The sequence below is a fragment of the Leptonychotes weddellii genome, chromosome 6 (genome assembly GCF_054177405.1).
Source record: "Leptonychotes weddellii isolate Sample4059 chromosome 6, ASM5417740v2, whole genome shotgun sequence".
Classification (NCBI taxonomy): domain Eukaryota; kingdom Metazoa; phylum Chordata; class Mammalia; order Carnivora; family Phocidae; genus Leptonychotes; species Leptonychotes weddellii.
This window is the reverse complement of record NC_138374.1, coordinates 87,524,863-87,540,368: the sequence shown is the minus strand read 5'-3', so window position 1 is coordinate 87,540,368 and position 15,506 is coordinate 87,524,863. Positions and strand designations below refer to the sequence as shown.

General features: G+C 35.7%; 1 protein-coding gene across 8 annotated transcripts in view; it reads left to right on the top strand.

Moving 5' to 3' along the window:
- NME7 (NME/NM23 family member 7) overlaps positions 1 to 15,506 on the top strand; it is a 250,753-nt gene that overhangs the window by 69,713 nt on the left and 165,534 nt on the right. For all 8 annotated transcript variants that reach the window (XM_081824558.1, XM_081824556.1, XM_031034967.2 and 5 more), the window contains exon 7: positions 4,661 to 4,766. In XM_081824558.1, coding sequence (XP_081680684.1) covers positions 4,661 to 4,766 — 106 coding nt within the window. The remainder of the gene's footprint in view (positions 1 to 4,660; positions 4,767 to 15,506) is intronic.

Genomic DNA, 15,506 nt, shown 5'->3' with positions numbered 1-15,506 from the left:
CCTACCTTTTTTTTTTTTAACATATAATGTATTATTTGTTTCAGGGGTACAGGTCTGTGATTCATCAGTCTTACACAATTCACAGCACTCACCATAGCACATACCCTCCCCAATGTCCATCACCCAGCACCCCATCCCTCCTACCCCCCACCACTCCAGCAACCCTCAGTTTGTTTCCTGAGATTAAAAATCTCTTATGGTTTGTCTCCCTCTCTGGTTTCATCTTGTTTCATTTTTCCCTCCCTTCCCCTATGATCCTCTGTCTTGTTTCTCAAATTCCTCATATCAGTGAGATCATATGATACTTGTCTTTCACTGATTGACTTATTTCGCTTAGCATAATACCCTCTAGTTCCATCCACGTCATTGCAAATGGCAAGATTTCGGATTTTTCTGATGGCTGCATAATATTCCAGTGTGTGTGTATGTGTGTGTGTGTGTATACTGCATCTTCTTTATCCATTCATTTGTTGATGGACATCTTGGCTCTTTCCATAGTTTGGCTATTTGTGGACATTGCTGCTATAAACATTGGCGTGCATGTACCCCTTCGGATCACTACATTTATATCTTCGGGGTAAATACCCAGTAGTGCAATTGCTGGGTCGTAGGGTAGCTCTATTTTCAACTTTTTGAGGAACCTCCATACTGTTTTCCAGAGTGGCTGCACCAGCTTGCATTCCCACCAACAGTGTAGGAGGGTTCCCCTTTCTCTGCATCCTCTCCAACACATGATTTTAATTTAATTTGATTCGTTTTTTTTCACTTAATATAACATTTTACATGTTAGCAGATTACTGTCATAAGAGTAAACTTCGGTGGGTGCAGAATATTTTATTGTATGAATAGAACATGATTTATTTAAATATCCCCTTACTTTTGGACATTTTGTTAGGTTCTCATTTGTTTTTATTTGTAAATAAGGCTGCATCATGGAGCTAAATATAAAACTGAAACTAAGTCATGGGACTTTGTGTTTCATTTCTGAATTTTTTGGATTTTCTGAGAACAGATTCCTTATTTGATATTAGAGTATGTAGAGAGTTCAATATTTTAATGTTTTAGTCCAGGTCATTTACAAAAATGATATTTATTTAAAATTATAATGTAAAAGTTTTGGAGAAACTTTTAACTGGCAACCATTTCGTGATACTTTTATTAGGGTAATTAAAGATATGAATGTAGAGTAGTCAGATGTTTTAGTGAGATTACCATGGATCTTAGGTGAAATTATGCAGTGCAACTGTATACTTTACAATTTGTTAAATAAAATAGAGTAAAAAAAAATTGAAGACTCCATGAATCTTTATTTTATATTTTGAGAAAGTTCCATATCTCTGTCTTTCCCTTCTAGGCAGTTAGGAACATATAAAAGGCTAAGAGTAATAGCAAGGACTCTTGGAAGGAGAAGAGCTTTATGCAATTTATGTAAGCAGCTCAAATCACAAAGGAAAATTTTTTTGTGTGACTTTACATTTGTTGTGTGAAGTCTCTAATTTAGTTGCCATACATTGACCTAGTAGAAGTGCTTTTGCAAATGTTGGCTTAGATTGATAATTGGGACAGAAAGGACAACCTGTGCGGGGAGAAAGAGAAAGCAAAAGCATGAAATAGCATTACTTTCACTAGGAAGGTATATTTAAATAAAACCTTTATATTCCTTGCCTTAAATACATATTTATTCAGCATATGTAAATGAGAAAGCTGGAATTTTCATTTTGAAAAGTTGAGGAAGAAAAGAAATGAAAGTTGAGGCCAAAGTAGTTGGCCCAATAATTGGCTAAAACTAGAGGTAGAACAACTGAGCACAGCTTCTTTACTTGTGAAAGCCAGATGATGGAAAAGGTTCCTCAGGTCTTTGGAACCAGTGTGACCTGGATTTAAATACTAGCTTTGCCACTTGCTAACCTGTAAGGGCTTGTTACTCAGGCTTTCAGGGTGTCATTTCTCTCATTTGTGCAACGTGGATAGATATATTTTATTTAGCACATGCAGAATTTATCAGTTTCTGAATTTCAGTCATTTCAAAATATTGATTGAGAAACCTCTAGTGAACAAGACAAGGTCCTGACTCACTTGGAGCCTACATCTATTCTGATGGTTGGAGGGGTGCTAGATAATAAATAAATAGACATAAAACATGTCAGGTGGTAAGTGCTCTGAGAAAATAAAGCAGGGGAAGGGATAGAAAAAGAGGAAGGATTGTGTGTTGAGTAGAGGTGAGGAATGCTATTAAGGGTAGGGTCAGGAAGTCTTCACTCTACTTTTTTTTTTTTTTTTTTCCCAATTTTATTATGTTATGTTAGTCACCATACAATACATCATTAGTTTTTGATGTAGTGATCTATGCTTCATTGTTTTTGTATAACACCCAGTGCTCCATACGGTACATGGCCTCCTTAATACCCATCACCAGGCTAACCCATCCCCCAACCCCCCCTCCCCTCTAACACCCTCAGTTGATTCTCAGAGTCCATGGTCTCTCATGGTTCATTTCTCTCTCCCATTTACCCGCCTTCATTTTTCCCTTCTCCTAATGTCCTCCATGCTATTCCTTATGTTCCACAAATAAGTGAAACCATATGATAATTGACTTTCTCTGTTTGACTTATTTTACTTAGCATAATCTCACTCTACTTTTAAGCAGAGATCAGAAGGAAGTGAGGGAGAAAGCCATGCAAATATCAGGGAGAAAGAACGTTCCGTGAGAAAGGGAACAATGCATGCCAAGTTTCTGAGGTGGGAACATGTTGGCTACATTTAGGTGAACAGTGAGTGGATGAGGCCAGTGAGGCCGGGTGGGAAATCTAAGTGTTTTCATGGGACTAGGAGATGAGCTCAAGGTATAGTTAGGGGCCAGGTCACATGAGGCCTTGCAGACATCTAGAACTTTAGCATTCACTCCGAATGAGATGAAAGGCCATTGGAGAGTTCTGTGCAGAGGAGCGACATGATGTTTTACAGATTTCCTGCTGCCTGCTGGGTTAAGAGTAGATCAGGCCAGGTGGGTGTAGGTATGTATATGTGGGGGAGGTTGGCTTGGGACATCAGTTAGGAGTCATCAAAGGGAGAATTGGTGGGCATAGACCAAGGTGACAGATGTGGAAGTGGTTGGATTCTGGGTGCATTACAAAGGATTTCCTGATAGATTGAATGGATGGCTAAGAAAAGGAGAGGAATAAGTTTATTTTCTTTGGCCTGTGCAGTTGGAGGGGCAGGAAAAACAGGGTGGGAGTGAACAGATTTATGGGAGACAGTGGAAATCAGGACATTTTAAATATGAATTTAAGTGGTAGTGGTAGTGGCATAGATATGGGTGTGGAGTTTAGGAAGGAGGTTGGACTGGAGGCAGAAACGTGGGAGCCATGACAATACAGATGGCTGGAAGTTGTTTATTACTGTTCTTACTACTTAAGTAGAGTAATAAAGGAAGCAGTATGATGGAAAAGTACTTGATGTCTAAGGAATAGAACATTTTTATTCTAAAATATCTTAATGCCAGAATTGCACTGGTATATACATTACTCTGGACAATTCCTCATCTTCTCTGTGATTTTTAAGATTGTACGTCAGTGTGGCACACTTACATATCCTATGATCTTTCCGTTTTTAAATTCAACGAAAAATGAGTATTTGAGCCATTTGTTTAGGTGCTAAAGGACTTACAAAGCTATGCAGGTTAGTTACTTGTTTCAAATTTGAAATTTGTGAAGGGCAATTACCCAAATAACCACAATTTTATAAAAGTACAGGGTATTGAATGGGGGCATCACAAAAGGCCTCCTGAGGAGGTGACATTTGAAGTTGGTAGAATTCTTTGGACCTTGGGACAGAGGGTTTTATAGGGAATAGTAGAAATAACAGTATCAAAAGCTTAGAGGCAGGAAAGCTTCTGTCTAAATGATTAAAAATTAATTAGTGTGACTGTGTTTGGGCTGTTCAAGTTGTTGCTGAGTTGTCATCTAAGTGAACCATGTGCAAAGCAAATAACATAGCCTGAATCTGGTTATAAAATAAAGTTTATATGATTTAATTGTATGCTAGAACTGTAGTAAGCTCATTTGTTTTTTTGTTTTTTTGTTTTTTTTTAAGATTTTATTTTTGAGTAATCTCTACACCCAACATGGGGCTCGAACTTACAACCCCAAGATCAAGAGTTGCATGCTCTACTGACTGAACCAGCCAGGAGCCCCCCAGTTCATTAGTTTTGACTGGTTAAAAGTAATTTTGTGGTTCTGATTCTTAAATACTAATCTATTTCTATAAAGAATTCCCTAGTTTTTAATTTTACATATTTTAATAAAGAGTTTAAAATTGGACCTGTGTCTATGAACTAATGCTTTGGGGAAAATAGGAACTTTGTTTTCATTACTGCCAATATTCAAAATATGTTAAGATGTTATTAGTTTTAATCCTGGGGCAGAATGATACATATTCTCATTACTTTAATTAATACTTTTTTATATGATCTTTTGATTATAAGACTTAAAACAGGGTTCAGTTAATCAGTTAGTCTTGTTAAAATCATTTTTGGAAAACTTGAAGCAAAGAATTTATATTATAAAACTTTAATTGCATAGTTTTTCCCCTCTCATGTAAATATCCTAGAAGTTTAAGATAAGAGATTACATAGGCCGAAGTTATTTCTCTCTGTCTTTAGGAAATGGAGTTATTTTTTCCTTCAAGTGGAGTTTGTGGACCAGCAAACACTGCTAAGTTTACGAATTGTACCTGTTGCATTATTAAGCCCCATGCCATCAGTGAAGGTAAGTGCTATCTTGAATACAGTATATCCAAATACATTTTGTTAATAGGAGCTTATTTTGTTAGTTTATTTTCTTGGTGTATTATATATGCAGAAATTAAAATATAATTTTAGTATTTTAATTTTTTTCTTTAAAGACATGAATAAAGGTGACATGAGGGAAAAATCTGTCTCCATCTATATATATCTTTGCATCTACATTCTTAAAAAAGTTTTCCTTGAGTTGCTTATCATGGTCATGCTTATCCTGTTTCAGGTCTTGATTCCTTGACTTTTAATCTGCCTCCTCTCCTCCCAATCACATAACCAATTCACTTAATTCACTGAAATAATTCTCCTAATGTACAATTTAAAACAATGTCTACCATATCTGTGGTATGCCCTTTCTGAGAAAGCTGGAGAAACTTCCTGTAGTTTTTAGTATCTGAAACAAAATTCTTTGAATATATAAATATATATATACACATACACACATATATACACATGTGTGCACATACATAGATAGGTAGATTGTACAGATGGTTGTATACTGAGAGTTTGCAAGCTTTTTATCTTTATTTGTCTTCTATTTATTTTAGTCTGCTGTATGTAGTTTTGTCAACTATTCCAAATCCTTTTGGAAATGAGATGGGTATGAATTAAAAGATTATCCTTAAAAAACTAGAATATTCTAAATAATAAACATAATTGAAAGGGTTTTTTAGTTTTATTTTTTCTAAATATCAAAGTAATTCAGGTATACAGTAGAAAATTTGGGAAAAAAAGTAAGAAAGGAAACAGTAAAAGTTACCTGTTTTCCCATTATCTTGATATAGTCATTCCTCTAAATCCTTTTCTTTTGAATGTGTGTATGTGTGTACACTGACATGTAATTGTTAAGATGGTTGAGATGTATGTCCGTAAGCTATTGTTTTAATTTAATTTTAGGGAGCATTTTTGGATGCTCTTAATTCTTCATGAGTATTTCAATAGTTGTACACTATGCAGTCATATAGATGTAGTATAATATTGGGATACTTAGGTTGTTTCCAGGTTTTTGATGTTAAAAATATAGCTTTGAAGAATATTTTTGTACATTAATATTTGACAGTATCTCTAGTCATTTCTTCTGGCTAGGTTCCTAGAAATAGAATTATTGGTTGAAAGGATCTGAACCTTAAAGATCTTGTTGCATAATGAATACTTCTTTAATTATTGAGGAAGTGCTTTAATATCTTGTAGATCCTTAGGACCACAGTTATAGGGAACTAACATGCATGATGGGTAACGAACATTTACAGAGACCTTAACACCTTGTGCTGGGTTGTAAACTGAGTACCTTATACATTATCTCCTTTAATATTCACAGCAATTATGCCAAGTAGGTGGATATATCATTCTTTTCCAGATAAGTGGGCTGAGGCTATCTGAGAATAAGTTATTTCTGCCAATTTAGAGTAGGGAATCCAAGATGCAGACCTGGTCTCTTGTAACCTCCATCTTCTTTCCTCGACACGTATGGCTCCATAGCAAGATGTTTACAATAACACGTTTAGCAACACTTACACAGGCAGTAATAGTACTACTTGAAAGGGCTGGTGTTGATAAGCTATGGAAAACAAAATTGGGATTACCTCAGGATGAATACACACACATTTATACCCACATACATACACACACACACACATACACATACATACATAATATACACACATGTTTTAATGTGATGAGACAAATTCTTGTTTAAGGGCCTCAACTTCATTAAAAAGCTTATCTTTGGTATCTTAATACGTTTCAATTGTTTTTTTTTTTCCCTCTCTTTTCTCAATTGGGTTTTTAACTGTTTTAATTTTTTCAGCAAAATGTGATGTTTGGAGAGACAGGAATAAAATAGAATTATAGTAAATACTAGTTAATACTTTAATAATTGCATAGATAAATATAACTGAAATCTAATAACATTGATTAAATGAAAACGTGATGTCAAAATGACTAATTTTATATTTATACAGGTTTAAATAATTTTTAGTCAGCTTTCTTTGAAGATTAGCTATATTTCATGTGTCTATATTTGGTACATAACATTAGAAACATGAGTTGATTAAAGAAAATTTTTGTAAAATCTAATCAGATGGCAGAATACTTTAAATTTTGGCATTTCAAGGCTTTTTTTTTCTAAATCTCAATTTTAGGAATCCTTTTAGACACTTTTTAAATGTGCAAATAATCCAATTCAGCTTCAAGTTTAAATTGTGGCTGCAAGGAAATATAGTTTGAAGCCTTGTGTTGAATTTATTATTAGATTTATGCAGGCCCTTTCATTGCTGGTTTATGTTTATCTTTTTCTATAGTGATCTCAATTCCTGGTATATTTAATTTCACCTATGGTCTAGCATAGGCATGAGGGGAGAAGAGATTTTTTTAAAAAAAGGTGTTGTTGATAAGAGAGCAGTTGAAATCAAATTGGTTCATTTCCTTCTATTGACTGTTAACTCCCCCAAAGAAGGCCAGAATAGCTTTAATCAACAAAACTGTTGCTCACTACAAGGAGAGCACATCTTGACAGTCTTGGTCAACTTTACCAGGGAGAGATAATGGGCAGATATTGTAGAGTTTTGGGTGTGACCTTGAGAGATTTAAGGTGGGTCTTTCAGTGCAGTGATGGAAACTGCGTAAGTTCCTGATATAATAGTTTAGGATTAGCGGAAACAGTGAGACAAGGATCTTAACCAAGCCTTGTAAGTACACAGTTGTTGAATAAGTGAGTTGTTTGTCCAGTTGAGGGAATATTGCGAAAAGGGGACTGTTTGAGTAGTCTATTGTTGGGGTAAATGGACTTTTGGGAAGTTCCTGAAGTAAATAATGAAGTTATTTACTGATTTACAGCCTTATCTTTGGGTAAGAATTTCTTGGCACAAATAATAAAGTCATGTGCATGTAGGCAGCCTCAGTTCTTAGTCCTATAGTTAATCTATGTAGATGTGGAAGTTTACTTCTCCTAAGAGAGCTAGAAAAGAGAGACCTTAGTGTGCAGAATAGATGGTAGGAAAAAATAATGAGGTGCGCTTGGGGCATTTACAAGTCTTTTTACATTTGTAGATTGAAGTACATTTTGTCATTTGGGGGCTCAGGTTTTAAAAGGGAAGAAAAACAAGGTGAATGTTCTTGTGTTCTTTTTTCTTTTTTAATTTAAAAACTATGCAATGTATTTGTTTTGATGTCCTCAGTATTACTTTCATGTAGTTAAATTCCGTCGATGAAATGAATTATTTTTACTCTGAAATCAGGCTGTGTAGGCTTGAATTTTGGCTCTGCTATTTAACTAGCCATGGGATTTTGGACAAATTACTTAACCTCTTTGTACCTTGTTTCCTTATCTGTAAAATAAGAATAATATAGTACACCTTCTTTAATGGGTAACTGTAAGGATTAAATGTATTGAATGTAATGCTTAAATGACTAAGTGATTAATTAAATGATTAAATGTAAGGATTAATGTATTAAACACAGTGTCCAACACTTAAAGTGCTATATGTGTTAGACAGTATTACTATTATGATTACTACTCTGTTACTACTACCACCACACTACTGCTAATATCATTACCTTTTAATTTTTAAGTAAAGTTAATGACTTCTTAGTAACAAAGCAATAGATTAAAATGCTAACAAATTTCAACTTCTACGTCCATTGTCAGTAGGAAAAAAGAAAATCCCTATCATTGTTTAAGGAACAAAGTACTTAAAATTTTTCCTCAGTTAAATTCTGGATCTAGTTTAAATCCATGAAATAGGATTATTGTTTACATCTAGTTGATTTAGCAGCTATCAGCTATTACCCATTCTGATCATCCATCATGGTCGGCACTGGGCAGGAGGTGGGAGGAGCCACTTGTAGTGCTCCCCAAATTTAGCCTTTTGAAATATTAGAGTCCTGAAGTTTTGTTGGAAAGTGTCCTTTCTTATAACAGATTTATGCATTAAGCAGTTTTACTGCATTGTTTATAACATTGTCCTTCCTGAAATTTAGTTTCTTTCTCAGTAAAATGAGTCAGGATGGTTTATAAGTTTCCTCTTAGCCTTTCAACCCAGTATTCTGTATCCTCGTGTTGTGTTTTGGCTGGAAAATTAATGCTATTTTCATGGAGACTATTTCAAAGCAATTTTAGATTTTGTTTTCAAAAAGGCATATGCAGACAGGGTTGTGGTCTGTTTGCACTTAATTAATTAGGAAGCAGATTTGTGAGAATATTAGTCAGTTTGTAAATTTACCCCAGAATTGGCTCTGATGTGCTAATTGAAACAGGATGAATAACAGCAAGATCATATTTATCAAGTTCTTCACTTTTCAAATTGGGTTATTCTTATTCGGAGCCTCTTGCAGAGTTTTAATTTCTACCCTGAATGGTAGTTTTGATGCTAGGTTGGCCCAGAACCCTGTAAGACACATTGCATTGATGGCAGCCCCCTGAATTTGGGCTGTTTGAATTGGTTGAGTTCTCAGCTTTTTTGTATTAGATTTCCTTCAAGTAATTCAGCTTCTGGGACATTGTGGAAGAGACGTGAAATTTTTTGGTGCAAAGACGTTGGATGTAAACATCGTAAATCTAACTCTGTTTCAATGAAAATTCTTGGAGTGGGCCCAGTTTTGCTTAGAATGTCACAGCTTTGGAGTTTTGTGAATGTTTATGTTCTATCTGAAAGAGGAAACAAAACAGTTGGAATTTACAACAGATGTACCAAGTACATTGAACGACATGTAAGACCTTGCCTTTGAATGCATTGAGTGTAGCATACAGTTATAAACAGTGAAAATACCTAATGAATTTGTAAGTTATGAGAACTTTAAATGAAATTAGTGATTTAGAAGGAGTTTCAAGATTTTTGCTGGTTTATTGGTCCTGAAGAAGCAGGTATGTATTAAGGCTATTGAAAAATTTTTATTTAGGAACAGTGAAATTTTGTTTGCTAATATGTTTCAGCATCTAAAAACCTTTAAAGCAAAATATGAGTCCCTAGGATTGTCAGTTGTGATGACTTGACTAAGGGCAGAGGGGAAGAATCAAATCTTGTTAGATATTTAGGCTTTCTCTTAACTATAGAACAATAAAACCAGTTTTAATACTAATATCAGTTTATATTTATGGAGTGCTAAGTACTTTACGTGAATTATTTTATTCTCAAAACTATAGCATAGATAGTATGTGAAGACCATGTCACATTGAGGAAACCTAAGCAATGAGAGGTTAAGTAACTTGCCCAAAGTCACACAGCTCTTAGGTGGTGGGGTTGGGATTTCTACCAAGTTTGCCATCATTGTATCACAGTTGTACCATTCTGCCTCTACATGGATTATCACTTAAACCCTATAAATTCCCATCATCAAGTTTGATTATTAACCCCATTTTATAGGTGTGGAATTGAAAAATTAGAAGGGAGAGTTAACGTCCTGAACTCCAGATAGCTATTTGATTTCACAGTTGGGATTATTTACCCTATTCCATGAATACCCAGGTCAATTGATTGCTTATGGAAAGCCATTCCAGGTAGAAGTTATATAATAAGTGGTATGAAGGATGATTTTAATACTTAACATCTTAACTAGGTGTGAAAAATACAGTTTAAGATAGGACTTAGAGAAATTACTACCATTCTGGTCAATAGTGGCAGTTAAGAGACAAACAATGAACAAGTTCTTGAAAATTGTAAACTTAGAATACCTTCTTAAAACTTTTCCAGTTAAATGGGAATAATGTTATATATGTGTGTGTGTGTGTGTGTGTGTGTGTGTGTGTTTTAATTACTGCTTTAGTTTATTTTTGTTTAGAGAGGGAGAGGGAGGTGGGGGGAGGGGGAGAGGGAGAGAGACTCTCAAGCAGATTCTGCACTGAGCCTCAGCCCATTGTGGGGCTTGATCTCCCTACCCTGAGATCACAACCCCAGTGGAAATCAAGAGTCTGAGACTCTTAACCGATGGAGTCACCCAGTTGCCCCTGTTTTTTATATTCTTAAAGATGTTTAATTTGACTAAAAGCAGTCCTTGTTTGTTTCCTTATGTATTTCAGGAACCTACATTTTTTAGGTATCACTTATTTACACAGTTTGAGGTTACTCTCCCTTGCTTCTGCATTCCCACCACTGGCTGCCTTTCAGATCTCCAAGTACCCCTAATTCCTTCACTCCTCAGGATCTTTTTCCTTGCTTTTCCTTTTGTCTGGAATATGCATGCCCTCCTTCCCCACCCCCAAATGTCATTTCCTCCTGGAAACCGAACCTAACACCCCCAGAAGATGCTAGGTTCCCAAGTGACATGTTCTTCTGGCACTCTGCTTTTCCTTCAGAGCCCTTAGCACACTTAGCTATTATATATTAATTAATCCATACACTCTATATTATATATTGATTTTTGACTAATGATTTTTGTCTCTTTCCTCTACAATACTATAAACTGCGATTGCGAAACAGTCATTCTTCTCTAAATATTTTGCACTCTTCATCGTAAATTTTGTTTTAGTTCCTTTGTTATTTAAGAATCTCTTTTAGTGTCTGAACATTGTCAGAGAATGTAGTCTCTGATAATTGGTTCTTTGAAATTTGTTGCTATCCTTTGTTAACTTTTGAAAATATTTCCAGTGTGTGCTTGAAAAGAAGGATATTTGTTGCACTGTTCTCTCTTTATTTATAAATAACTGTTGATTCAAATCTGTTGTTCAGATCTACAGGCTTCCTCTTTTGTTTTTTGTTTATTTGTTTTTTGGTTTGCTTGGTTTATCAGCTTCTGAAAAAAAGTTTTTAAAAATTCTTCCATGTTAAAATTACTCATTATTGTGGGCGCCTGGGTGGCTCAGTTGGTTAAGCGACTGCCTTCGGCTCAGGTCATGATCCTGGAGTCCCGGGATCGAGTCCCGCATTGGGCTCCCTGCTCAGCAGGGAGTCAGCTTCTCCCTCTGACCCTCCTCCCTCTCATGCTCTCTGTCTCTCATTCTCTCTCTCTCAAATAAATAAATAAAAAAAAAATCTAAAAAAAAAAATTACTCATTGTTATGAATTTGTCAGTTCCTACTTTTAATTTGGACTGTTTTTGCCTTGTATATTCTGAAGCTACATTATTACATGTGATTATTATATCTTTTTGTTTATTATGTGCTGTCTTACTTCATTTCCATTAATTGTTTTGTGTTGTTTACCTTAAAGGGTGGCATATCTTTTATTCAAATTTTTTTGGGCCTTTGCCTCTAATACATATGTTATAGCCACTATTGCTAAATTTTATTCTATTTAAAAAAATTTTATTTTGTCAATGCAATCTAGTAGTCTTATCTTAGAATAATAGTTGAATTTAACCTATTGCCATTTATCATGGTTACTGATCCATTTGGATTCCTTTCTTTTATCTTGCTTTAAGTTTTTTCATTCTTTGCCCCTGCTTCCTCCACCAACCCCACCTGCCCCCCACCTTTTTCCAGGCTTTTGTTGGATGGATAAATTTTTCATTATTGAACTCATTCTTCTTTTTATTTTTCTGGTGATTTGAAAGCCCTAGGTCAGAGGTCAGCAAACTATAGCCTTGGGCCAAATCAGGCCAGCTGCCTGGTTTTATAAATAAACTTTTATTGGAACACAGCTATGCCCATTCATTTGTATATTGTCTATGGCTCTTTTTATACTACAAAGCAGGGTTGAGTAGCTGGACATAGTATAGCTTGCAAAGCCTAAAATATTAACTATCTGACCCTTTACAGAAAAAGTTTACTGACCTATACCATAGAATATATATTTTTAATTGGTTCTGCCTAAATATTAGCATGTGTACTGGACTCTAAATTTTATTGATAAAATTTAAACTTGTTCGCTCTCTCCAGACTTTTTTCTAAGGCAAAGACTTTAGAGTGCTTTAAATAGGGTTTTAGTAGACTGGGAGCTTGGGAAGATAGAGGACCCTGAGCTCACCTTCTCCCATATTTATAAGTAGATATCATCCATATACAAGTCAGTAAGTTGGAGAGTGATCTGAAGACTGGTAGAACAAACTCCACAAGTAAATATAGAGAAGAAGCTGCATCTGAAAGGCTAGGAAAGTCAGAAAGAAGAAAGACGGAGGGCAGCTGCCCACAGGTGGGAGGGAGCTGCATGTGGAGAGGGCAGAGAAACAGGCCCTTGCACCAGGGAGCTCACATCAGGAAGACAATTCCCCATAATGTTTGGCTTTAAAAATCAGAGGGGCTGAATTCCCTGAGTTTGTAAAACCTGTGGAACTTAGAGCCTGGAGCTTTAAAAGTGAACTGACTCAGCACTGGGCAAACCAGGAGGGCAGTGATAACTGGGTTGCTGCCCTTAAAGAGACAGCAGCCTGCATAGAGAGGCAACATAAAAAACAGCAGACAAAGACTGTAACAAGAGAGAAATGGGGACACTATATAATAATAAAGGGGATAATCCAAAAGAAGATGTAACAATTGTAAATATGTATGCACCCAATATGGGAGCACCCAGATACATAAAGCAGTTAATAACAAATATACAGGAACTAATTGACAGTAATACAATAATAGTAGGGGACTTTAGCACCCCACTTACAGCAATGGATAGATCATCTAAAAGAACATCAACAAGGAAACAAGGCTTTGAATGACACTCTGGACCAAGTGAACTTAACAGATATATTCAGAACATTCCATCCTAAAACAGCAGAATACTAATTCTTTTCAAGTGTACATGGAACATTCTCCAGAATAGATCACATATTAGCCCACAAAACCAGCTTCAACAAATTCAAGAAATTTGAAATCATACTATGCATCTTTTCTGACCACAACACTATGAAACTGGAAGCCAACCACAACAAAAATCCGGAAAGATTTTCCATTTCTTTGTGTCTTCCTCAATTTCTTTCATGAGTATTTTATAGTTTTCTGAGTACAGATCCTTTGGCTCTTTGGTTAGATTTATTCCTAGGTATCTTATGGTTTTGGGTGCAGTTGTAAATGGGCTCGATTCCTTAATTTCTCTTTCTTCTGTCTTGTTGTTAGTGTGTAGGAATACCACTGATTTCTGTGCATTGATTTTATATCCTGACACTTTACTGAATTCCTGTATGAGTTCTAGCAGTTTGGGGTGGAGTCTTTGGGTTTTCCACATAAGGTATCATATCACCTGCAAAGAGTGAGAGTTTCACTTCTTCTTTGCTGATTTGGATGCCTTTTATTTCTTTTTGTTGTCTGACTGCTGAGGCTAGGACTTCTAATACTATGTTGAATAGCAGTGGTGATAGTGGACATCCCTGCCATGTTCCTGACTTTAGGGGAAAAGCTCTCAGTTTTTCCCCATTGAGAATGATATTCGCTGTGGGTTTTTCATAGATGGCTTTTATGATATTGAGTATGTACCCTCTATCCCTACACTGTGCAGAGTTTTGATCAAGAAAGGATGCTGTACTTTGTCGAGTGCTTTTTCTGCATCTATTGAGAGTATCATATGGTTCTTGTTCTTTCTTTTATTACTGTGTTGTATCACACTGATTGATGTGCAGATGTTGAACCAGCCTTGCAGCCCAGAAATAAATCCCACTTGGTCGTGGTGAATAATCCTTTTAATGTACTGTTGGATCCTATTGACTAGTATTTTGGTGAGAATTTTTGCATCCATGTTCATCAGGGATATTGGTCTGTATCCTCCTTTTTGATGGGGTCTTTGTCTGGTCTTGGGGTCAAGGTAATGCTGGCCTCATAAAATGAGTTTGGAAGTTTTCCTTCCATTTCTATTTTTTTTTTTTTTGGAACAGTTTCAGAAGAATAGGTATTAATTCTTCTTGAAATGTTTGGTAGAATTCCCCGGGGAAGCCATCTGGCCCTGGACTTTTGTTTGTTGGGAGATTTTTGATTACTGCTTCAATTTCTTTACTGGTTATCAGTCTGTTCAGGTTTCCTATTTCTTCTTGGTTCAGTTTTGGTAGTTGATACATCTCTAGGAATGCATCCATTTCTTCCAGATTGTTTATTTTGCTGGCATAGAGTTGCTCCTAATATGTTCTTATAATTGTTTGTATTTCTTTGGTGTTGGTTGTGATCTGTCCTCTTTCATTCATTTTATTTGGGTCATTTCTTTTTTCTTTTTGATAAGTCTGGCCAGGGGTTTATCAATCTTGTTAATTCTTTCAAAGAACCAGCTCCTAGGTTCGTTGATCTGTTCTACTGTTCTTTTGGTTTCTAGTTCATTGATTTCTGCTCTGATCTTTATTATTTCTCTTCTCCTGCTGGGTTTAGGCTTTATTTGCTGTTCTTTCTCCAGCTCCTTTAGGTGTAGGGTTAGGTTGTGTATTTGAGACCTTTCTTGTTTCTTGAGAAAGGCTTGTATTGCTATATACTTTCCTCCTAGGACTGCCTTTGCTGTATCCCAAAGATTTTGAAAAGTTGTGTCTTCATTTTCATTTTTTTCCATGAATTTTTAAATTCTTCTTTAATTTCCTAGTTGACCCATTCATTCTTTTTTTTAAATTTTATTATGTTAATCACCATATGCTACATCATTAGTTTTTTATGTAATGTTCCATGATTCATTGTTTGCTTATAACACCCAGTGCTCCATTCAATATGTGTCCTCTTTAATACGCATCACCGGGCTAACCCATCCCCCCACCCCCCTCCCCTCTAGAACCCTCAGTTTGTTTCTCAGCGTCCATAGTCTCTCATGGTTCATCTCCCCCTTCGATTTCCCCCCCTTCATTTTTCCCTTCCTACTATCTTCTTCTTTTGTTTTAACATATA